Source organism: Oncorhynchus mykiss, chromosome 10 (assembly GCF_013265735.2).
Source record: "Oncorhynchus mykiss isolate Arlee chromosome 10, USDA_OmykA_1.1, whole genome shotgun sequence".
Taxonomy (NCBI): domain Eukaryota; kingdom Metazoa; phylum Chordata; class Actinopteri; order Salmoniformes; family Salmonidae; genus Oncorhynchus; species Oncorhynchus mykiss.
The window spans coordinates 77,170,611-77,198,110 of record NC_048574.1 but is presented as its reverse complement, the minus strand read 5'-3'; the positions used below and the strand labels follow the sequence as shown (position 1 = coordinate 77,198,110).

The 27,500-nt window shown below is 39.8% G+C and overlaps 1 protein-coding gene across 1 annotated transcript in view; it reads left to right on the top strand.

The window, feature by feature from the left end:
• Positions 1 to 22,639: 22,639 nt before the first annotated feature.
• The window catches only part of LOC118936771 (neuronal acetylcholine receptor subunit non-alpha-3), a 25,552-nt gene continuing 20,691 nt past the window's right edge, over positions 22,640 to 27,500 (top strand). Inside the window, exon 1 of the mRNA XM_036934011.1 lies at positions 22,640 to 23,054. Coding sequence (XP_036789906.1) covers positions 22,991 to 23,054 — 64 coding nt within the window. The 5' untranslated portion in view covers positions 22,640 to 22,990. The remainder of the gene's footprint in view (positions 23,055 to 27,500) is intronic.

The following is a 27,500-nucleotide window of genomic DNA, read 5'->3' as shown; positions in this document are numbered from 1 at the left end:
TCCCTGTCCCTGTCCTTGTCCTTGTCCCTGTCCTTGTCCTTGTCCCTGTCCCCGTCCCTGTCCCTGTCCCTGTCCCTGTCCCCATCCTTGTCATTGTCCCTGTCCTTGTCCCTGTCTTTGTCCCTGTCCCTGTCCTTGTCCTTGTCCTTGTCCTTGTCCTTGTCCTTGTCCTTGTCCTTGTCCTTGTCTTTGTCCCTGTCCCTGTCCCTGTCCCTGTCCTTGTCCCTGTCCCTGTCCCTGTCCCCGTCCCTGTCCCTGTCCCTGTCTGGAATTCAAACCTGTCATCCTCTGTTCACACTGCTTGACTACATAGAGTACCAACTGTTTGAGCTACCGAAAAATATCTAATTTCATCTCCATCCAGGAAATGTCAAGCTAGTTGTGGAGTGAGTTTACTCTTTCTTTCTTGACTCTGTCACATAACATCTAAAAAAAAGCACAAGTCAACCACATCACGATTAAAGTTACCCCCAAAAAGCACAACTCAACCACATGACGATTAAAGTTACCCCCAAAAGAACAACTCAAACACATCACGATTAAAGTTACCCCCAAAAAGGCTCAACTCAACCACATCACGATTAAAGTTACCCCCAAAAAGGCACAACTCAACCACATCACGATTAAAGTTACCCCCAAAAAGGCACAACTCAACCACATCACGATTAAAGTTACCCCCAAAAGGCACAACTCAAACACATCACGATTAAAGTTACCCCCAAAAGGCACAACTCAAACACATCACGATTAAAGTTACCCCCAAAAATCACAAGTCAAACACATCACGATTAAAGTTACCCCCAAAAAGGCACAACTCAACCACATCACGATTAAAGTTACCCCCAAAAAGGCACAACTCAACCACATCACGATTAAAGTTACCCCCAAAAATCACAAGTCAAACACATCACGATTAAAGTTACCCCCAAAAATCACAAGTCAAACACATCACGATTAAAGTTACCCCCAAAAATCACAAGTCAAACACATCACGATTAAAGTTACCCCCAAAAAGGCACAACTCAACCACATCACGATTAAAGTTACCCCCAAAAAGGCACAACTCAACCACATCACGATTAAAGTTACCCCCAAAAAGGCACAACTCAACCACATCACGATTAAAGTTACCCCCAAAAATCACAAGTCAAACACATCACGATTAAAGTTACCCCCAAAAAGGCACAACTCAACCACATGACGATTAAAGTTACCCCCAAAAAGGCACAACTCAACCACATCACGATTAAAGTTACCCCCAAAAAGGCACAACTCAACCACATCACGATTAAAGTTACCCCCAAAAGGCACAACTCAAACACATCACGATTAAAGTTACCCCCAAAAGGCACAACTCAAACACATCACGATTAAAGTTACCCCCAAAAATCACAAGTCAAACACATCACGATTAAAGTTACCCCCAAAAAGCACAACTCAACCACATCACGATTAAAGTTACCCCCCAAAAAGCACAACTCAACCACATCACGATTAAAGTTACCCCCAAAAAGCACAAGTCAACCACATCACGATTAAAGTTACCCCCAAAAAGCACAACTCAACCACATCACGATTAAAGTTACCCCCAAAAAGCACAACTCAACCACATCACGATTAAAGTTACCCCCAAAAAGCACAACTCAAAATAAGCCATCATAGTGTATTTCTACCCATTATAAAAGGTTAACATGAGTTTGCCGTCCATGATTCTGACACATCAAAAGATCAAAAGGATAGAGCAACGTGGACGTCTATCTGAGCTCTGCCCCGTTCATTCTATCACACATTTAATGATGACTAACTTCCTGAAACCTCTCGGAACCCTTTTCCCGTTAATCCTCCCCTCGTTTGAACAGTCGTTAGAACCCTCGTTAAGAGCGAGAGCCAGAGAGAGAAGGAGTGGTCGGCGATAATTAGTAACCATTGTTGGCACAGCAGGGTTTAGTTTTACCCCCCCCCCCCCCCCATCTGTACACTGTCAGTTTCCACTCGCTTATGTCAGTGTTTGTAATGTATACGCTGGTAGTCAGACAGCCGGTAGTCAGACAGCCGGTAGTCAGACAGCCGGTAGTCAGGCAGCCGGTAGTCAGACAGCCGGTAGTCAGACAGCCGGTAGTCAGACAGCCGGTAGTCAGACAGCCGGTAGTCAGACAGCCGGTAGTCAGGCAGCCGGTAGTAAAAGCCTGCTCACCTACTGTAGTAGCACCAGGCCTGCAGTGTAGCATGTGTGGAGGAGTGATATTTGTATGGCCACAGAATGTTGAGTTCCTATCAACTGTATTGTACAGGTTCACAGCCCCACCACCCTGAGGATAGTAGTGCTGCTTCAAACACCACCACCACCACCACCACTCTCTAACCCCTACACACCGCTTCCTGGGTGGAAATAAAGATGTGTGTGTACATCCATCTCTCTCTCTGTGTGGGTGTGTTAAACAGAGTGTACAGCTTGTGTGTGTGTGTGTGTGTGTGTACATCCATCTCTCTCTCTGTGTGGGTGTGTTAAGCGAAGTGTACAGCTTGTGTGTGTGTGTGTGTGTGTGTGTGTGTGTGTGTGTACATCCATCTCTCTCTCTGTGTGGGTGTGTTAAGCGAAGTGTACAGCTTGTGTGTGTGTGTGTGTGTGTGTGTGTGTGTGTGTGTGTGTGTGTGTGTGTGTGTGTGTGTGTGTGTGTGTGTGTGTGTGTGTGTGTGTACATCCATCTCTCTCTCTGTGTGGGTGTGTTAAGCGAAGTGTACAGCTTGTGTGTGTGTGTTTGTGTGTGTTTGTGTGTGTGTGTGTGGTTGTGTTTGTGGTTGTGTGTGTGTGTGTGTGTGTGTGTGTGTGTGTGTGTGTGTGTGTGTGTGTGTGAGGTGCAGGGAACTTGTCTTTGTGATTCAGGCCCTGTCTAAATCCAGATAGTTTCTTTGTGACAGCTTCAATGAGAGAAGAACAGGGGAAGAGAAGGCTCAAAGAGACAGACTTACATAACAGCAGAAACAGTAGCCTCCTGACCTCACATAGTGCCCACCTTGCAGCAAACATCACCGTATTACAGTTGTATTGTTATAACCCTACTGTCGTATTGTAATGTTGTAGAAGAATTTACACCTAAATGTCTAATAAAGATCCATTCTATTCTTTGAATCCAAGATGATATCAATAGTTGTCAATTCAAACATTCCCCATGTAACAACTGCATGAAAACCTAATGACAACTGTCTCGACAGTATGAGAGTGTCTGTTTTTCGTCTGTAATTGTCATGAGCTACACATGTGACTTACACATATGGAATGATGCTTATGGATTGACAGCTACATTGACTACATTAACACTATCACACAAGCATAGTATGGTTTCAAACGACACTGTTTAATCACGACGAACTGACAGACATGTTAGATACTGACAATATGAGAATGTTTCTATGTTAAATCTCATTGTGTTCTGGGGGCAGCCCACTCTCCTCCTTCTCCCTCCCTCCACCACCTCTCCATATCCCCTCACTCTCCCTCTCTCTACTTTCCCTGGCCTCTCACTCACTCCATCCTTCCTTCCCATCCCTTCCTTCCCTCATCTACATCCCTCTACCACCTCTCCATATCTCTCTCTCTCTCTCTCTCTACCACCTCTCCATATCCCTCTCTCTCTCTCTCTCCCTCTCTCTTCCATCTACCCCCTCTCTCTCTCTCCCTCCCTCTCTCTCCCTCTCTCTCCCTCATCTACATCTCTCTATCTCGTCTACATCTCCCTGTCTGTCCCTCTCTTTCTCCCTGTCTGTCCCTCTTGCCCCTCAGCATGTGCTGGTCAGCAGGCCTGCCAGTATTCCTTCCTTTCCGAATCATTAGTTATCAACCGGTTCCAGTCGGAACGTCTATTGGAAAGCTGGGAACGCCGGAGCGCACGCAGCTGCTCCCGGGATCCCAACTGGGGCGGAAAATCATGATCATCACATTGTCATAATCACAGATCTCTATCTATCTATCTAGTTAGCTCTCTCACTCTCTCTCTATTTATATCTCTGTCTCTGTCTCTCTTTCCCTCTTGTCTCTCTCTTTCTTGTCTCTCTCGCTCTCCAACTCCCCACTGCCATAGGGAGAGACAGTGTAGAAGTCTGAGATGGTGTGTTGTGTGTGTCTGTGGTGACGACTGTGTTTGTGAACATGTGTGTGTCTCTGTAAACGTGTGTGTGTGTGTGTGTGTGTGTGTGTGTGTGTGTGTGTGTGTGTGTGTGTGTGTGTAGGCTAGCTCGTTCTCGTGCAAATATGTGTCACAGCTGTAGGGCCCTGCAGAGAGGCAGCCAGGACAAGCAGACCCCAGGGCCACGTCTAAATCACACCCTATTCCCTATATGTGACCCGATTCAGGAAATTAGACATATGTCGCAAGTCACGACTTCACAGGATAGTTGTTTGAACGTAAAAAAAAATATGTGTTTTATCAAAATGCCTTCTGGAACATGTGAACTTTCATGTGCCTTAATAACAAACGTGTATGCCATCTGGGAATATGAATACAGTTGTTAAACTACGAGCCTTGTTGGTTTAGCCACAGAAAAAGCAACCTTCCCACTAGCCATGATTGGCTGAGATAAGGAGTGGGCTGGACATGCCAAGAGAGAAGTTTGGATTGGTCATATGGAAGGATTCTGTCTATTAGAGCTGGCCAGTCTATGTTGATAGGCTTTTTAAAAATGTATTGTGTAGTGTGCAGTATATTCCCTATATACAGTATATTCAATATTCCCTATATACAGTATATTCAATATTCCCTATATACAGTATATTCCCTATTCCCTGTATACAGTATATTCCCTATATACAGTATATTCCCTATTCCCTATATACAGTATATTCCCTATTCCCTATATACATTATATTCCATATTCCCTATATACAGTATATTCCCTATTCCCTATATACAGTATGTTCCCTATATACAGTATATTCCCTATTCCCTATATACATTATATTCCATATTCCCTATATACAGTATATTCCCTATTCCCTATATACAGTATGTTCCCTATATACATTATATTCCATATTCCCTATATACAGTATATTCCCTATATACATTATATTCCCTATTCCCTATATACAGTATATTCCCTATATACATTATATTCCCTATTCCCTATATACATTATATTCCCTATTCCCTGTATACAGTATATTCCCTATTCCCTGTATACAGTATATTCCCTATATACAGTATATTCAATATTCCCTATATACATTATATTCCCTATTCCCTATATACATTATATTCCCTATTCCCTGTATACAGTATATTCCCTATTCCCTGTATACAGTATATTCCCTATATACAGTATATTCCCTATTCCCTATATACATTATATTCCCTATTCCCTGTATACAGTATATTCCCTATATACAGTATATTCAATATTCCCTATATACATTATATTCCCTATTCCCTATATACATTATATTCCCTATTCCCTATATACAGTATATTCCCTATATACAGTATATTCCCTATATACATTATATTCCCTATATACAGTATATTCCCTATATACAGTATATTCCCTATTCCCTATATACAGTATATTCCCTATATACAGTATATTCCCTATATACAGTATATTCCCTATTCCCTATATACATTATATTCCCTATTCCCTATATACAGTATGTTCCCTATTTTGTATATACAGCATATTCCCTATATTCATTATATTTCACATTCCCTATGTACATTATATTCCCTATATGCAGTATTTTCCCTATTCTCTATATACAGAATATTCCCTATATACATTATATTCCCTATATACTGTATATTCCAAATTCCCTAAATACAGTATATTCCCTATATACAGTATATTCCCTATGTACATTATATTCCCTATTCCCTATATACAGTATATAACCTACTCGCTATATACAGTCTATTCCCTATTCCCTATATACATTATATTCCATATTCCCTATATACAGTATATTCAATATTCCCTATATACAGTATATTCCCTATATACAGTATATTCCCTATATACAGTATATTCCCTATATACAGTATATTCCCTATTCCCTATATACAGTATATTCCCTATTCCCTATATACAGTATATTCCCTATATACAGTATATTCCCTATTCCCTATATACAGTATATTCCCTATATACATTATATTCCCTATATACAGTATATTCCCTATTCCCTATATACATTATATTCCCTATATACATTATATTCCCTATATACAGTATATTCCCTATTCCCTATATACAGTATATTCCCTATATACATTATATTCCCTATATACAGTATATTCCCTATATACAGTATATTCCCTATTCCCTATATACAGTATATTCCCTATTCCCTATATACAGTATATTCCCTATATACAGTATATTCCCTATTCCCTATATACAGTATATTCCCTATATACATTATATTCCCTATATACAGTATATTCCCTATTCCCTATATACATTATATTCAATATTCCCTATATACATTATATTCCCTATTCCCTATATACAGTATGTTCCCTATATACAGTATATTCCCTATTCCCTATATACATTATATTCCCTATATACAGTATATTCCCTATTCCCTATATACATTATATTCAATATTCCCTATATACATTATATTCCCTATATACAGTATATTCAATATTCCCTATATACAGTATATTCCCTATTCCCTATATACATTATATTCAATATTCCCTATATACAGTATATTCCCTATTCCCTATATACAGTATATTCCCTATTCCCTATATACAGTATATTCCCTATTCCCTATATACAGTATATTCCCTATTCCCTATATACATTATATTCCATATTCCCTATATACAGTATATTCAATATTCCCTATATACAGTATATTCCCTATATACAGTATATTCCCTATATACAGTATATTCAATATTCCCTATATACAGTATATTCCCTATTCCCTATATACAGTATATTCCCTATTCCCTATATACAGTATATTCCCTATTCCCTATATACATTATATTCCCTATTCCCTATATACATTATATTCCCTATTCCCTATATACAGTATATAACCTATTCCCTATATACATTATATTCCCTATTCCCTATATACAGTATATTCCCTACATACAGTATATTCCCTATATACATTATATTCCCTATATACAGTATATTCCCTATATACATTATATTCCCTATTCCCTATATACAGTATGTTCCCTACATACAGTATATCCCCTACTCCCAAAATATAGTATATTCCCTATATACATTATATTCCCTATTTTGTATATACAGCATATTCCCTATATTCATTATATTTCACATTCCCTATGTACATTATATTCCCTATATGCAGTATTTTCCCTATTCTCTATATACAGAATATTCCCTATATACATTATATTCCCTATATACTGTATATTCCAAATTCCCTAAATACAGTATATTCCCTATATACAGTATATTCCCTATGTACATTATATTCCCTATTCCCTATATACAGTATATAACCTACTCGCTATATACAGTCTATTCCCTATTCCCTATATACATTATATTCCATATATACAGTATATTCCCTATGTACATTATATTCCCTATTCCCTATATACAGTATATAACCTACTCGCTATATACAGTCTATTCCCTATTCCCTATGTACAGTTTATTCCCTATTTACTTTATATGACCTATTCCCTATATACAGTATATTCCCTATTCCCTATGTACAGTATATTCCCTATGTACAGTTTATTCCCTATTTACTTTATATGACCTATTCCCTATATACAGTATATTCCCTATTCCCTATGTACAGTACATTCCCTGTTCCCTATATACAGTATATTCCCTATTCCCTATGTACAGTACATTCCCTGTTCCCTATATACAGTATATTCCCTATTCCCTATATACAGTATATTCCCTATATACTTTATATTACCTATTCCCTATATACAGTATATTCCCTATTCCCTATGTACAGTATATTCCATGTTCCCTATATACATTATATTCCCTATATACAGAATATTCCCTATTCCCTATATACAGTATATTCCCTATATACAGAATATTCCCTATTCCCTATAAACAATATATTCCCTATATACAGTACATTCCCTATTCCCTATATACAGTATATTCTTTATTCCCTATATACAGTATTTTCCCTATTCCCTATATACAGTTTTTCCCTATTCACTACCCTCTGTAGTGCCTATACAGTATATTCCATGTTCCCTATATACATTATATTCCCTATATGCAGTATATTCCCTATTCCCTGTATACAGTATATTCCCTATATACAGTATATTCCCTATTCCCTATATACAGTATATTCCCTATTCCCTATTCCCTAGTGTATTCCCTATTCCCTATATACATTATATTCCCTATATGCAGTATATTCCTATATACAGTATATTCACAATTTCCCTATATACATTATATTCCCTATATGCAGTACATTCCCTATTCCCTGTATACAGTATATTCCCTATATACAGTATATTCCCTATTCCCTATATACAGTATATTCCCTATTCCCTATATACAGTATATTCCCTATTCCCTATATACAGTATATTCCCTATTCCCTATATACAGTATATTCCCTATTCCCTATTCCCTAGTGTATTCCCTATTCCCTATATACATTATATTCCCTATATACAGTATATTCCCTATATACAGTATATTCCCTATTCCCTATATACATTATATTCCCTATATACAGTATATTCCCTATATACAGTATATTCCCTATTCCCTATATACATTATATTCCCTATATACAGTATATTCCCTATATACAGTATATTCCCTATATACAGTATATTCCCTATATACAGTATATTCCCTATATACAGTATATTCCCTATATGCAGTATATTCCCTATATGCAGTATATTCCTACATACAGTATATTCGCTATTCTCTATATACGTTATATTCCCTTTTCCCTACATACATTATATTGGGGCCTGGTCTAAAGTAGTGTACTAAATAGGGTATAGAGTACCATTTGAGATTCACCCCAGGTGAATCCCACAGCCCTCCAAAGCCCTAACGTACTTCAACCTAATTACATTATTACATCATGTCGTTCATCAATTCAGTCTAAAACAGTCCACAGGTTATAATAAAAAATTATCTCACTTTTTTCGGGTTTAAAAAATTGTTGTTGTTGAATTATATAATCTGTTGTTTTCTACTATCGCTGAAGTGGACATTGTTACCTAACCACAGATCTAGGATCAGAATACCCGACTCTTGGAATTTTTCCAAACGGGCCTGGAGACTGCTGCCAGACCCCCATTTGTGTCCAGTTAGTTGATCATTCTCATATTCTCTCACACTGTGTGTGTGTTTGTGTTTGCGTGCATGCGTTCATGTGTGTGTGATTCCCATCTGCGTCCAGCTAGAGTTGTCAGTCATTCAGTCACACTTGCCGATGATTCTCTAGCACCTGCTACTGTTCTGTCCACCACAGGGAGGTGTGTGTGTGTTCCTTTGTGTGTGTGGTTGCTTCATGCATGTGGGTGTGATTAGTGCACATGCAGATGTTTGTATGATTTGGATGTATGTCTGTGTGTGTCAAATCAAACCACATGTTATTTGTCACATGCTTCGTAAACAATAGATAGCAGTGAAATGCTTATTTGTCACATGCTTCGTAAACAATAGATAGCAGTGAAATGCTTATTTGTCACATGCTTCGTAAACAATAGATAGCAGTGAAATGCTTATTTGTCACATGCTTCGTAAACAATAGATAGCAGTGAAATGCTTATTTGTCACATGCTTCGTAAACAATAGATAACAGTGAAATGCTTATTTGTCACATGCTTCGTAAACAATAGATAACAGTGAAATGCTTATTTGTCACATGCTTCGTAAACAATAGATAACAGTGAAATGCTTATTTGTCACATGCTTCGTAAACAATAGATAACAGTGAAATGCTTATTTGTCACATGCTTCGTAAACAATAGATAACAGTGAAATGCTTATTTGTCACATGCTTCGTAAACAATAGATAACAGTGAAATGCTTATTTGTCACATGCTTCGTAAACAATAGATAACAGTGAAATGCTTATTTGTCACATGCTTCGTAAACAATAGATAACAGTGAAATGCTTATTTGTCACATGCTTCGTAAACAATAGATAACAGTGAAATGCTTATTTGTCACATGCTTCGTAAACAATAGATAACAGTGAAATGCTTATTTGTCACATGCTTCGTAAACAATAGATAACAGTGAAATGCTTATTTTTCGGCCCGTCCCAACATTGTAGAGAAAGAGAAAATAGAGAATTAATAGAAAAGTAAAACACTTAATACAATGTCTGTAGACTCTCTTTTTTTCCTTATTGACTTGTTAATCGTTTACTCCATGTGTAACTCTGTGTTGTCTGTTCACACTGCGTTGCTTTATCTTGGCCAGGTCGCAGTTGCAAATGAGAACTTGTTCTCAACTAGCCTAACTGGTTAAATAAAGGTGAAATAAAAATAAAAAATAAAAGTATATAATTGATACATAATGAGTAAAACGATGCCATGGCTATACACACGGGGTACCAGTACCAAGTCAATGTGCAATGGTATGAGGTAATGAGGCGTATGAGGTAATGAGGCGTATGAGGTAATGGAGGTAGATATTTACATATAACTAAGAACAAAACGGGTCAATGTAGATAGTCCAGGGTAGCTATTTGGTTAACTATCTAACCATCTACTTAGAAGTCTTATAGTTAGGAGGTAGAAGCTGTTCAGGGTCCTGTTGGTTCCATCGGTACTGCTCGCCATGCGGTAGCAGAGAGAACAGTCTATGACTTGGGAGGCTGGAGTCTTTGACAATTTTTAGGGCCTTCCTCTGACGCCGCCTGGTATAGAGGTCCTAGATGGTAGGAAGCTTGGCCCCAGTGATGTACTGGGCCGAACGCACTACCCTCTGTAGTGCCTTTCAGAGGTCGAGCAGTTGCCATACCAGGCAGTGATGCAACCCGTCAGGATGCTCTCGATGGTGCAGCTGTATAACTTTTTGAGGATCTGGGGACCCATGCCAGATCTTTTCATTCTCCTGAGGGGGAATAGGCGTGGTCGTGCCCTCTTCACGACTGTGTTGGTGTGTAGACCATGATAAATCCTTAGTGATGTTGACATAGAGGAACTTGAAGTTCTCGACCCGCTCCACTACAGCCCCGTCGATGTGATTTGGGGCGTGCTCAGCCCTCTGTTTCCTGTAATCCACGATCATCTCCTTTGTTTTGCTGACGTTGAGGGAGAGCTTGTTGTCCTGGCACCACACAGCCAGGTCTCTGACCTCCTCCCTATAGGCTGTCTCAATGTCGTCAGTGATCAGGCATACCATCGTTGTGTCGCCGGTGAACTTAATGATGGTGTTGGAGTCACGCGTGGCCACGTCGTTGTGGATGAACAGGGAGGACAGGAGGGGACTAAGCACGTACCCCTGAGGGTCACCCCTGTTAAGGGTCAGCGGATCTGGCAGATCTGATGTTATCTACCTTCAGCATCTGGGGGGGGTGAAGGTAGATGCAAGTGTTCAGTCCCAGGGTCCTTTGATTAGTGATGAGCTCATAGAGCAATATGATGTTGAACGCTGTCCTGTAGTCAATGAACAGCATTCTCACGTAGGTGTTCCTCTTCTCCAGGTGGGCGAGGGCAGCGTGGAGGGCAATAGAGATGGGTGTCTGGGATGATATGGTGTTGAGGTGAGCCATGACCAGCCTTTCAAAGCATTTCATTGCTACGGGGTGATAATCATTTTGACAGGTTACCTTGGTGTTCTTGGGCAAAGGGACTAGGGTAGTCTGCTTGAAACAAGTAGGTTTTACAGACTGGGTCAGGGAGAGGATGAAAATGGCACATGCTCTGATTATACTTCCGGGGATTTTGTCTGACCCTGTGACTGTTAACCTGTTTAAAGGTCTTAATAGGTCATCTGGTCACAACACTGGGCAGGTAGCAGCTGGGTTACCCATTGTAATCAGTGATAGTTTGCAAAGCCTCGCCACATGCTTTGCCTGTTTGATGATTTTCATTTAACTAGGCAAGACACTTATGAACAAATTCTTATTTACAATGACAGCCTACAGGGGAACAGTGGGTTAACTGCCTTGTTCAGGGGCAGAACACCAGATTTTTACCTTGGTCAGCTCAGGGATTCGATTCAGCAACCTTTCGGTTACTGGCCCAACGCTCTAACCACTAGGCTACCTGCCTCTCCAATTAGTGTCTTCCTCTCTGAACAGGAATAGGATGTACCTCTCATCAGCTCTATCCACTGACCGACCGTGCACTAATCTCAAACAATGTTGTCTAATTAGTCACTTTAAAGCTATAGTTTGTAATTCAAACAACAACAAAACAGCCACCCAGTCAGTTGTTCTGTTACGTTAAATTCTTCAAGAATCAATGGCTATATATCATTAATTGAAAAGTCCAATGTGCTGTACAAATCGCAGACTGAAGCTTTAGAGGAGTTATAGCAGAAGTACATGTTTCACATTGATAATAAACGCAGTGTACCTTACACAGCACCCACAGGTAACTGAACGCAGTGTACCTTACACAGCACCCACAGGTAACTGAACGCAGTGTACCTTACACAGCACCCACAGGTAACTGAACGCAGTGTACCTTACACAGCACCCACAGGTAACTGAACGCAGTGTACCTTACACAGCACCCACAGGTAACTGAACGCAGTGTACCTTACACAGCACCCACAGGTAACTGAACGCAGTGTACTGACGGTACGTACATCTGGAGCGTTAACATGTACACACTGTGTGTTTGAGTGTGTGTGTGTCACCAGTCTTTGTCTGTGTGTCTGTCACCCAACAGTAAATACAACCCCACTAATGTGGCAGGGCAGATGCTTGCATCGACACGAGCACACACAGGCACGCACACACACACACACACACACACACACACACACACACACACACACACACACACACACACAGGCACGCACACACACACACACACACACACACAGGCACACACACACAATGTTTGTTCCTTCGTGTTGTGTGATTGTTCTCATTTCGATTCAGTTGGTTTAATTCTCTCACTGTTTGATCCAGAAAGTCACGCTATGCCAGTCTAGTATTATGTCATTGGTTAGAATATACCAGTCTAGTATCATGCCATTGGTTAGAATATACCAGTCTAGTATTATGTCATTGGTTATAATATACCAGTCCAGTATTAGGTAATTGGTTAAAATACACCAGTCTAATATCATGTAATTGGTTAAAATATACCAGTCTAGTACTAGGTAATTGGTTAAAATATACCAGTCTAATATCATGTAATTGGTTAAAATATACCAGTCTTGTATCACTTCATTGGTTATAATATACCAGTCTAGTATCATATACCAGTCTTGTATCTAGTATAGTATGGTAGTGCACTACGTTTGCCTAGAGCACAATTGTAGTGCACTACTATTGCCTAGGTTATTACTGTAGTCCACTCCTTTTGCCTGGAGCACTACTGTAGTGCACTACTTTTACCTAGAGCTTTATTGTTGTGCACTAAATAGGGAATAGGGTGCCATTTGGGATGAACCCCAGGTTGAAAGGGTGGGTCAGAGAACTACATTATTATTGTCCCTTTCCAGATGGAAGTTAAATATGGCTGTTGAGATAAAATCACAGGAAATTATAACTTCTCAGTCTGGACATCACGCAGATGTGAAAGCACTATGGGATTTGTGTGTGTGTGTGTGTGTGTGTGTGTGTGTGTGTGTGTGTGTGTGTGTGTGTGTGTGTGTGTGTGTGTGTGTGTGTGTGTGTGTGTGTGTGTGTGTGTGTGTGTGTGAGTGTACATGAATACAACTCATTTTTCAAACAACAGGAAGATGTACAGCAGGATGATTAGCATGATGATAATAACATGATAATAATAACATGATAATAATAACATGATAATAATAACATGCTAATGATAACATGATGATAATACGATGAAAATAAACATGATGATAATAGCATGATGATAATAGCATGATCATTATTTAATGATCATAATAACCTGATATTAATAACATGGTAATAATTACATGATGATGATTACATGATGATAATAACGTGATGATAATACCATGATGATAATAACATGAAGATAATAACATGAAGATAATAGCATGATAATCACATAATAATAATACAACGATGATAATAACACGAAGATAATAACATGATAATAACATGATAATAACATGATAATAACATGATAATAACATGAAGATAATAACATGAAGATAATAACATGATAAAAACATGATGGTAATAACATGATAATGAAATGAAGATAATAACATGAAGATAATAACATGATAATAACATGATAATAACATGATAATAACATGATGATAATAATATGAAGATAATAACATGATAATAACATGATGAAAGTAACATGCTGATAATAACATGATAATAATGAGAAAATAATAATATAACGATGATAATACCATGAATATAATAACATGATAATAACATGATAATAACATGATAATAACATGATAATAACATGATAATAACATGAAGATAATAACATGATAATAACATGATGATAATAACATGACAATAACATGATGAAAGTAACATGCTGATAATAACATGACAATAATAATTACATGAAAATAATAACCTTATGAAAATAACATGGTAATAATAACATGATTATAATAGCACCATCATAATAACATGATGATAATGACACAATGATAATGACACGATACTAATAACCAGATGAAAATATCACAACGATAATAAGACGATGATAATAACGCGGTAAAAAATAACCCTATGATAATAACACGGTAATAATAACCCTATGATAATAAAATGATAGGAATAGCCTTATAATAATAACATGCCAATAATAACCCAATGATAATAACATGATAATTATAACATGGTAATAATGATATTCTAGTATTGCCCTGGTCTAAAGTAATGCATTCCATAGGGCTGAGAACTTTAACTAGATTCAGTCATGATTTTTTCTTGGGGGGGGGGGGGTGGGGGGGGGGGGGGGGGGGGTGGGGGGGTGGTCAGGGGGCCGGAACATAATAACTAATAATTTGTTGTAGAATGCAAATTGACTAAAACATAATAATTTCAAACCTTGCTTACATTTTTATCCAATCACACGACTCTCTATTATCCGTGGGAATACTTTGAAACAGAGGTCCAAAATGTAAATAACTTGGAGCAGATTTGCTGGTGTTTTTAAAGTATTGGCGGGCCAAATAAAATCTGCAACGGGCCAAATTCGCCTGTGGGGCCGCCAGTTGGGGAACCCTGCCATAGGGAATAAGGTGCCCATTAAGAGTGTGTGTGTGTGTGTGTGTGTGTGTGTGTGTGCGAGAGAGAGAGAGAGAGAGAGAGAGAGTGCTGACTCAGCTAAAGTTACCCTCTACCAGGCTCTTAACAGCAGTGAGAGAGCAACAGTTTATATGATTACAGCTATCTATATATCTAGCCCATCCGATCCTATTCCTGCCCATCCAAGACAGTATTTAATACAGACAGACAGACCAGACCAGACCTGACATTATTTAATACTGACAGACAGACCAGACCAGACCTGACATTATTTAATACAGACAGACAGACCAGACCTGACATTATTTAATTCTGACAGACAGACCTGACCTGACATTATTTAATACTGACAGACAGACCAGACCTGACATTATTTAATACAGACAGACCAGACCAGACCAGACCTGACATTATTTAATACAGACAGACAGACCAGACCAGACCTGACATTATTTAATACAGACAGACAGACAGACCTGACATTATTTAATACAGACAGACCAGACCAGACCTGACATTATTTAATACTGACAGACAGACCTGACCTGACATTATGTAATACAGACAGACAGACCTGACCTGACATTATTTAATACAGACAGACAGACCAGACCTGACATTATTTAATACAAACAGACCAGACCAGACCAGACCTGACATTATTTAATACAGACAGACCAGACGAGACCTGATATTATTTAATACTGACAGACAGACCAGACCTGACATTATTTAATACAGACAGACAGACAGACCAGACCTGACATTATTTAATACAGACAGACCAGACCTGACCTGACATTATTTAATACAGACAGACCAGACCAGACCTGACATTATTTAACAGACAGACAGACCAGACCAGACCTAACATGTTTTAATACAGACAGACAGACCAGACCTGACATTATTTAACACAGACAGACCAGACCAGACCTGACATTATTTAATACTGACAGACCAGACCAGACCAGACATTATTTAATACAGACAGACCAGACCAGACCTGACATTATTTAATACAGACAGACCAGACCAGACCTGACATTATTTAACACTGACAGACCAGACCAGACCTGACATTATTTAATACAGACAGACCAGACCAGACCTGACATTATTTAATACAGACAGACCAGACCAGACCAGACCTGACATTATTTAATACAGACAGACAGACCAGACCAGACCTGACATTATTTAATACAGACAGACAGACAGACCTGACATTATTTAATACAGACAGACCAGACCTGACATTATTTAATACAGACAGACCAGACCAGACCTGACATTATTTAACACAGACAGACCAGACCAGACCTGACATTATTTAATACAGACAGACCAGACCAGACCTGACATTATTTAATACAGACAGACCAGACCAGACAGTATTTAATACAGACAGACAGACCAGACCAGACAGTATTTAATACAGACAAACCAGACCAGGGTTCATCAATTACATATCCAATTACATTCCAGAGATTCATTCAAAATCAATCAATTATTAACTTTTTTCAGCACATAAACTGAGTTGTTTGTGTGTGTTGGGGGAGAGGGCTGGGTTCCCCCAGGGCAGCAGGGCAGGGTCTCTCAGCTTCAACACAGTGATCAGGTGTTTGATGACTGCTGAGAACTGTGGTCCAGTAGAAACTTTAGTTAAATTGTCCTCACGAGAGTGTTTGATTTTAATTATTGTGAGTGTGTGTGTGTGTGTGTGTGTGTGTGTGTGTGTGTGTGTGTGTGTGTGTGTGTGTGTGTGTGTGTGTGTGTGTGTGTGTGTGTGTGTGTGTGTGTGGAGTGGTACCCCTCGCTGTTACCCCCAACTGCTTTTAGCCCACTCTTAATTAGCAGATGGAGAGAGAGAGAGAGAGAGATGGAGAGAGAGAGAGAGATATGGAGAGAGAAAGAGAAAGAGAGAGATGGAGTGAGAGAAGGAGAGAGATGGAGTGAGAGAGAGAGAGAGAGATGGTGTGAGAGATGGAGTGAGAGATGGAGTAAGAGATATATATATATAGAGAGAGATGGGAATGATAGATAGAGAGGGAGAGATTTCCTTCATCGGCCCAGCATGCGTTGTTTACGACTCCCTTTAATAGCCAGAATGAATTAAACATGGACCGAATGAAGCGGGAATAACTCCCTCCTTCCACTTAGCTATGCACTGTAGCTTACCGATTCACTCTACTGTTAACTCTCTCCATGTAGCTAATGTACTAGACAGATAGCATTCTTTTTTTCACTGCAGTTGAGCTAACAGTGTGTTGTTGTTGAATTCAGTGTTCATTCTATCCATAGCACAACATTCTATTTAATATGAGAATTCTACTCAAATCTAACATTCTGTTGTTGTTGCAGCTGGCATATATTTTATCCATAGCAAAAGTGACATTTACATTGAACATTGTACGCAAACCGAACATTCTGTTGTTGTTGACATCCAGCACACATTCGAGTGATTCTACCCACTGCACACAGTTCTATTTACCATCAACATTCTACTCACTACTGACATTATTTCCCTTGAACAATCTACTCAGTGCTAACATTCCATTCACAGTATACTAAGTCCACAAGTCTGGAAGTCCACCAACCAATGCATGAAGAGAACAGAATACAACAGGACAGGGAACAGAACATGAGAACATCATTTTCCACTGTCTGTATGTAAACACCCTGGATGGATATCTCCTGTACTTAATCCACTTTGAAGAGAGGTGCTGTACGGTAAATGGCCATTATCTGCTCATTATCTCCTGTGTGCTGTGGTTTCTCAGAGAATGTGCAGTCGATCCAATACAGTTTAGAGTAGCTAGACCATCTCTGCAGTTAATGGTACTTTAGGTGTGCCAGTAAAACCAGCTGAGATGGCAACACGGTTCCCCTGGAGAGTGGAGGCATGGTCCACGTGATCTGTGCACCCATCACCAACTCTGTCCAAACCCTGGTCGCTGACCAGCCATGTTCCTGTCTGTCATAGACTCCATGTTCCTGTCTGTCACAGACTCCATGTTCCTGTCTGTCACAGACTCCATGTTCCTGGTAACATTCAGCAGATGTTAAGTTGACGTAAGAGCTAATAATAATATGGGTGCTGGTATTTCTCCTGTTTCATGCATGTACAAGTATTTACGTGTGAAACGGAAATGTTTTGTGCAAATCCTAACTCCCACTGAGACACTCTCGGAGAGTGGGGTCACGGCCGGTGTTAGCCATTATCAACGGCTCCCCTGGAGCAATTAGGGTTAAGTGCCTTCCCTGTTGACGTTGAAACTGGTGTTTTGCGGGTACTATTTAATGAAGCTGCCATTCGAGGACTTGTGAGGCTTCTGTTTCTCCAACTAGACACTCTAATGTACTTGTCCTCTTGCTCAGTTGTGCACCAGGGCCTCCCACTCCTCTTTCTATTCTGGTTAGAGACAGTTTGCGCTGTTCTGGGAAGGGGTAGTACACAGTGTTGTACGAGATCTTCAGATTCTTGGCAATTCCTCGCATGGAATAGCCTTCATTCCTCAGAACACGAATAGACTGACGAGTTTCAGAAGAAAGGTCTTAGTTTCTGGCCATTTCGAGCCTGTAATCGAACCCACAAATGCTGATGCTCCAGATGCTCAACTAGTCTAAAGATGCCCAGTTTAATTACTTATTTAATTAGCAACAGTTTTCAGCTGTGCTAACACAATTGCAAAAGGGTTTTCTCATGATCAATCAGCCTTTTAAAATGATAAACTTGGATTAGCTAACACAACGTTATCACGTTCTGACCTTAGTTCTTTTGTTATGTCTTCGTTTTAGTATGGTCAGGGCGTGAGTTGGGTGGGTTGTTTATGTTATTTTTTCTATGATTTGGGATTTCTGTGTTTGGCCTGGTATGGTTCTCAATTAGAGGCAGCTGTCAATCGTTGTCCCTGATTGAGAACCATACCTAGGTAGCCTGGTTTCACTTTTGAGTTGTGGGTGCTTATTGCCTGTTTACTGTTTTTATCTTTCACCTTACGTGACTGTTCGTTTGTAATTTATTGTTTTGTTCGGTGTTCTAGTACATCATTAAAAGCTATGAACACTTACCGCGCTGCGCAATGGTCCTCCTCTCTTTCTCCCAACGACGAACGTTACAAACGTGCCATTGGAACACAGGAGTGATGGTTGCTGATAATGGGACTCTGTACGCCTGTGTAGATCTTCCATTTTAAAAAATGGACCGTTTCCAGCTACAATAGTCATTTACAACATTAACAATGTCTACACTGTATTTATGATCAACTTGATGTTATTTTAATGGACAAAGAAATTGCTTTTCTTTCAAAAACAAGGACATTTCTAAGTGACCCCAAACTTTGAACGGTAGTGTATATATGACACTGCTGTAGTCTAATGAGAGGTCCTGTAACAGATATATAATATAGCCAAATGAGAGGTCCTGTAACAGATATATACTGTAGCCTAATGAGAGGTCCTGTAACAGATATATACTGTAGCCTAATGAGAGGTCCTGTAACAGATATATACTGTAGCCTAATGAGAGGTCCTGTAACAGATATATACTGTAGCCTAATGAGAGGTCCTGTAACAGATATATACTGTAGTCTAATGAGAGGTCCTGTAACAGATATATACTGTAGTCTAATGAGAGGTCCTGTAACAGATATATACTGTATTCTAATGAGAGGTCCTGTAACAGATATATACTGTAGTCTAATGAGAGGTCCTGTAACAGATATATACTGTAGTCTAATTAGAGGTCCTGTAACAGATATATACTGTATCCTAATGAGAGGTCCTGTAACAGATATATACTGTATCCTAATGAGAGGTCCTGTAACAGATATATACTGTATTCTAATGAGAGGTCCTGTAACAGATATATACTGTAGCCAAATGAGAGGTCCTGTAACAGATATATACTGTATTCTAATGAGAGGTCCTGTAACAGATATATACTGTAGTCTAATGAGAGGTCCTGTAACAGATATATACTGTAGTCTAATGAGAGGTCCTGTAACAGATATATACTGTAGCTTTGAGAGGTCCTGTAACAGATATATAATATAGCCAAATGAGAGGTCCTGTAACAGATATATACTGTAGCCTAATGAGAGGTCCAGTAACAGATATATACTGTATTCTAATGAGAGGTCCTGTAACAGATATATACTGTAGTCTAATGAGAGGTCCTGTAACAGATATATACTGTAGTCTAATGAGAGGTCCTGTAACAGATATATACTGTAGCTTTGAGAGGTCCTGTAACAGATATATACTGTAGCCTAATGCGAGGTCCTGTAACAGATATATACTGTAGCCTAATGAGAGGTCCTGTAACAGATATATACTGTAGCCTAATGAGAGGTCCTGTAACAGATATATACTGTATTCTAATGAGAGGTCCTGTAACAGATATATACTGTAGCCAAATGAGAGGTCCTGTAACAGATATATACTGTAGCCTAATGCGAGGTCCTGTAACAGATATATACTGTAGCTTTGAGAGGTCCTGTAACAGATATATACTGTAGCCTAATGAGAGGTCCTGTAACAGATATATACTGTAGTCTAATGAGAGGTCCTGTAACAGATATATAATATAGCCAAATGAGAGGTCCTGTAACAGATATATACTATAGCCTAATGAGAGGTCCTGTAACAGATATATACTGTATTCTAATGAGAGGTCCTGTAACAGATATATACTGTATTCTAATGAGAGGTCCTGTAACAGATATATACTGTAGTCTAATGAGAGGTCCTGAAACAGATATATACTGTAGTCTAATTAGAGGTCCTGTAACAGATATATACTGTAGCTTTGAGAGGTCCTGTAACAGATATATACTGTAGCTTTGAGAGGTCCTGTAACAGATATATACTGTAGCCTAATGAGAGGTCCTGTAACAGATATATACTGTAGTCTAATGAGAGGTCCTGTAACAGATATATACTGTAGTCTAATGAGAGGTCCTGTAACAGATATATAATATAGCCAAATGAGAGGTCCTGTAACAGATATATACTATAGCCTAATGAGAGGTCCTGTAACAGATATATACTGTAGTCTAATGAGAGGTCCTGTAACAGATATATAATATAGCCAAATGAGAGGTCCTGTAACAGATATATACTATAGCCTAATGAGAGGTCCTGTAACAGATATATACTGTATTCTAATGAGAGGTCCTGTAACAGATATATACTGTATTCTAATGAGAGGTCCTGTAACAGATATATACTGTAGTCTAATTAGAGGTCCTGTAACAGATATATACTGTAGCTTTGAGAGGTCCTGTAACAGATATATACTGTAGCTTTGAGAGGTCCTGTAACAGATATATACTGTAGCCTAATGAGAGGTCCTGTAACAGATATATACTGTAGTCTAATGAGAGGTCCTGTAACAGATATATACTGTAGCCAAATGAGAGGTCCTGTAACAGATATATACTGTATTCTAATGAGAGGTCCTGTAACAGATATATACTGTATTCTAATTAGAGGTCCTGTAACAGATATATACTGTAGCTTTGAGAGGTCCTGTAACAGATATATACTGTAGCTTTGAGAGGTCCTGTAACAGATATATACTGTAGCCTAATGAGAGGTCCTGTAACAGATATATACTGTAGCCAAATGAGAGGTCCTGTAACAGATATATACTGTAGCCAAATGAGAGGTCCTGTAACAGATATATACTGTAGCCTAATGCGAGGTCCTGTAACAGATATATACTGTAGCTTTGAGAGGTCCTGTAACAGATATATACTGTAGCCTAATGAGAGGTCCTGTAACAGATATATACTGTTGCCTAATGAGAGGTCCTGAAACAGATATATACTGTAGCCTAATGAGAGGCCCTGTAACATATATATACTGTAGCCTAATGAGAGGTCCTGTAACAGATATATACTGTAGCCTACTGGTGAGGAGTCACAGTGACTGGTGATTTACTGCCATGGGGATTCTCACTGCTTGTAACACCGTGTGCGCGTGTGCGAGCTTGAGCGTGTGTGTGTCAGTGGTCCCTTTAGGTCGCTGGTGGTCCTGGGCCATTTCTCATTCAAATGTGACTGGTGATTCCTGAGGGGATTGGAAGGTTTTGTAAAATGTGTAGCCTACAATTAGGCTATAAATTACATTCATAGATACTTCATAAATAATGAATCCTATACCGCCATATCCCTCCGTTATTACAGAACACACATACGCCACGCGCACCCCCTGTCTCCATCACATTCCACCGTCTCCCCTCCCTCATCTGTCGCTGGGCCAGCCCCCCTACCGAACACCGGATTTTGAGCGCGTGCACCCGGTCGGCTTGCTCGAGCATCCACACTGGGACACAAATGGAAACTCTTAGGGGAAACCCAGAAATAAGAAGTCCTGCCGCTGTAAAACAGTTGTAATAATAATGGAGCAACAACAGCGTCGTTTTCTTCCCTGTCCGTCCTTCATAATTTAATCGTTACATCGTTCCGAAGCGCGGCAAAGCACGTCCCGTTGTTATACTAGCCTAGGCTACGGATCGACTGATTGTTGTGATACGGACGGATTTGTGTACGCAGGAGATGATATAACGCACCTTGAAGACGACTAGAACGAGAACGGGTAACTGGAGCCGCGCGAAGAGGAAGCATGAAGTTTGCGGTTGCAGTGTTGTGGCTGTTGTGGTTCTCGGTCGGCGATGCCACTATTGAAGGTAGGCATAAGGGACAAGGGACAATCAATGCTACAGAAACCGCAGAGCCTAATATACAGTGGTTTGAGTTAACAGTGTTCTCTGTGAATGCGTTGTTGTTCTATATAGCCAGCCTGACGTTTAGCCTGCCGCAGGGTCCACTTTGAAATGTCCATAATCAGATAGGCCTATTGATTTGATTTCAAACGGGACACAGAACCGCTAGACGTCCCATTCTCTCCCACCAATGCAGTGCCAATAAACCGTTAGGTTTATCAGTTAGATCAAGTGAAGGAAATGTAGGCTATACAGCTGCAGAAAATGATTTATTTAACGGGTGGGCGTGTAGCGCCCTCCCTGGGTCGAGTAAAGGACTCGTCCCCCTTGGATACAAAACAAAAGACCATAACGTTGATTGTTCAATGGGAGTAAACAAACAAACAAATAAACAATTACAAAGGCAGCCTACAGCTGTTGCCGATCCTAAATTAAAAATGTGTTTACCTACTGTTGTGTTGCTTGACTCAAACCAAGCGTTACATACATGAAGTCTGTACTACACTACATCAGGCCCATGTGACAATATAGAGGGCTCGGTTCAGTTCACTTCTCCGTTCAGTCCACTCAGCGTTAGCTGTGAAAGTGTTATCTATCGTTTTTCTATAGTGTAGTAGACTGTATTACACACAGTAATAGATAGATGGGATATGATAGATTGTAACACACAGTAATAGATATATAGAATATGATAGATTGTAACACACAGTAATAGATAGATGGGATATGATATATTGTAACACACAGTAACAGATAGATGGGATATGATATATTGTAACACACAGTAACAGATAGGATAGGATATGATATATTGTAACACACAGTAACAGATAGATGGGATATGATATAGTGTAACACACAGTAACAGATAGATGGGATATGATAGATTGTAACACACAGTAACAGATAGATGGGATATGATATATTGTAACACACAGTAACAGATAGATGGGATATGATAGATTGTAACACACAGTAACAGATAGATGGGATATGATATATTGTAACACACAGTAACAGATAGATGGGATATGATAGATTGTAACACACAGTAACAGATAGATGGGATATGATAGATTGTAACACACAGTAAAAGAGAGATGGGATATGATATATTGTAACACACAGTAACAGATAGATGGGATATGATATAATGTAACACACAGTAACATATAGATGGGATATGATATATTGTAACACACAGTAACAGATAGATGGGATATGATATATTGTAACACACAGTAACAGATAGATGGGATATGAAATATTGTAACACACAGTAACAGATAGATGGGATATGAAATATTGTAACACACAGTAACAGATAGATGGGATATGATATAATGTAACACACAGTGACAGATACAGTGCCTTGCGAAAGTATTCGGCCCCCTTGAACTTTGCGACCTTTTGCCACATTTCAGGCATCAAACATAAAGATATAAAACTGTATTTTTTTGTGAAGAATCAACAACAAGTGGGACACAATCATGAAGTGGAACGACATTTATTGGATATTTCAAACTTTTTTAACAAATCAAAAACGGAAAAATTGGGCGTGCAAAATTATTCAGCCCCTTTACTTTCAGTGCAGCAAACTCTCTCCAGAAGTTCAGTGAGGATCTCTGAATGATCCAATGTTGACCTAAATGACCAATGATGATAAATACAATCCACCTGTGTGTAATCAAGTCTCCGTATAAATGCACCTGCACTGTGATTGTCTCAGAGGTCCGTTAAAAGCGCAGAGAGCATCATGAAGAACAAGGAACACACCAGGCAGGCCCGAGATACTGTTGTGAAGAAGTTTAAAGCCGGATTTGGATACAAAAAGATTTCCCAAGCTTTAAACATCCCAAGGAGCACTGTGCAAGCGATAATATTGAAATGGAAGGAGTATCAGACCACTGCAAATCTACCAAGACCTGGCCGTCCCTCTAAACTTTCAGCTCATACAAGGAGAAGACTGATCAGAGATGCAGCCAAGAGGCCCATGATCACTCTGGATGAACTGCAGAGATCTACAGCTGAGGTGGGAGACTCTGTCCATAGGACAACAATCAGTCGTATATTGCACAAATCTGGCCTTTATGGAAGAGTGGCAAGAAGAAAGCCATTTCTTAAAGATATCCATAAAAAGTGTTGTTTAAAGTTTGCCACAAGCCACCTGGGAGACACACCAAACATGTGGAAGAAGGTGCTCTGGTCAGATTAAACCAAAATTGAACTTTTTGGCAACAATGCAAAACGTTATGTTTGGCGTAAAAGCAACACAGCTGAACACATCATCCCCACTGTCAAACATGGTGGTGGCAGCATCATGGTTTGGGCCTGCTTTTCTTCAGCAGGGACAGGGAAGATGGTTAAAATTGATGGGAAGATGGATGGAGCCAAATACAGGACCATTCTGGAAGAAAACCTGATGGAGTCTGCAAAAGACCTGAGACTGGGACGGAGATTTGTCTTCCAACAAGACAATGATCCAAAACATAAAGCAAAATCTACAATGGAATGGTTCAAAAATAAACATATCCAGGTGTTAGAATGGCCAAGTCAAAGTCCAGACCTGAATCCAATCGAGAATCTGTGGAAAGAACTGAAAACTGCTGTTCACAAATGCTCTCCATCCAACCTCACTGAGCTCGAGCTGTTTTGCAAGAAGGAATGGGAAAAAATTTCAGTCTCTCGATGTGCAAAACTGATAGAGACATACCCCAAGCGACTTACAGCTGTAATCGCAGCAAAAGGTGGCGCTACAAAGTATTAACTTAAGGGGGCTGAATAATTTTGCACGCCCAATTTTTCAGTTTTTGATTTGTTAAAAAAATTTGAAATATCCAATAAATGTTGTTCCACTTCATGATTGTGTCCCACTTGTTGTTGATTCTTCACAAAAAAATACAGTTTTATATCTTTATGTTTGAAGCCTGAAATGTGGCAAAAGGTCGCAAAGTTCAAGGGGGCCGAATACTTTCGCAAGGCACTGTAGATGGGATATGATATGTTGTAACACACAGTAACAGATAGATAGAGTATGGTTGTGTGTGTGTGTGTGTGTGTGTGTGTGTGTGTGTGTGTGTACCTGTGTTAACCTGTGTGTGTGTTCATGTGTGTACCTGTGTGTACCTGTGTGTGTACATGTGTGCACCTGTGTTTACCTGTGTGTGTGTCCATGTGTGTACCTGCGTGTCCATGTGTGGTGTACCTGTGTGTCCATGTGTGTGAGCAGTCGGCCCCCAGTGCTGTTCTTAGATCTGCTCTCTGTGCCAAACCCTTGACCTCGAACCACCAGGAGTCAAATAACAATCTGACCCCAGATACAGTATGCTGCTAGGAAACAGTACAACCTGTCAGGCACAATGCGTGCACACACACACACACACACACACACACACACACACACACACACACACACACACACACACACACACACACACACACACACACACACACACACACACACACACACACACACATACACACACACACACACACGTACACACACACACACACACACACACACACACACACACACACACCTCGAGGGAGGATGAGAGATGAGGGACAGGGTTAATCTTTTTGAAAAGTGTTACATTCCTCTTGGGTCCTTGTCCCTTTGCATTGTGGGTAAACAACAGTTGAGATGGAGAGGTTGAAGATACCTAGAGGTCGAAGGTCTATATCTGGAGACCATCTGTGTATTTTACACTGCAGCAGACTGACCTGTTATACGCTCAGTTACAGCCACTGTCCATGGTGCTGAACTCTCTTACGTTTTACACTGTAGTAGACTGGCCTTTTGTAGACTGGCCTTTTGTACAGTGCTGTGGCTATTTCTTCACTTTACAAACTCAGAGATTCTCTTAAAGGGGCAATCTACAGTTGCGACATCCATTTTTGGACTAAATTATTGATACGTACCCATTGATTCTTGAAGAATTCTAATGTCGGAACCTAAAACATAAGCTTGTTCTACTCCAATGTTTGTTAACAAAAGTAAATGTATTCTATCTATAATTGTGATGTCGTGGACGGTCAGCCCTTGCATCCATAGCTCTGTTTATGAATATGAGAGTGTTTCCATTTCTCCAGCCCCACCCTATCGCAGAGAGCAGAGCTGTGGGGGGAGAGCTGTGGGGGGCGAGGGGGGGGGAGGGGGGGGGGGGGGGGTGGAAGGGTTCATGACTTCTCACGCTGACATGTAGCTGTGTTTCTATCTGTTCACTTCTCCAGCGCATTGACCGCCTCCCAAATGACACCCTGTATCGCCCCATAAGGCTCTGTTCAAAGTAGTGTACTATGTAGGGAATATGAGGCCATTAGGGGCACAAACATTGTTTCCATCTCCCTTCTCGGTGGTGGGACCGTCATGGCTCTATTGTGAGCAGATGGTGCCAGGGTCATGCGGCC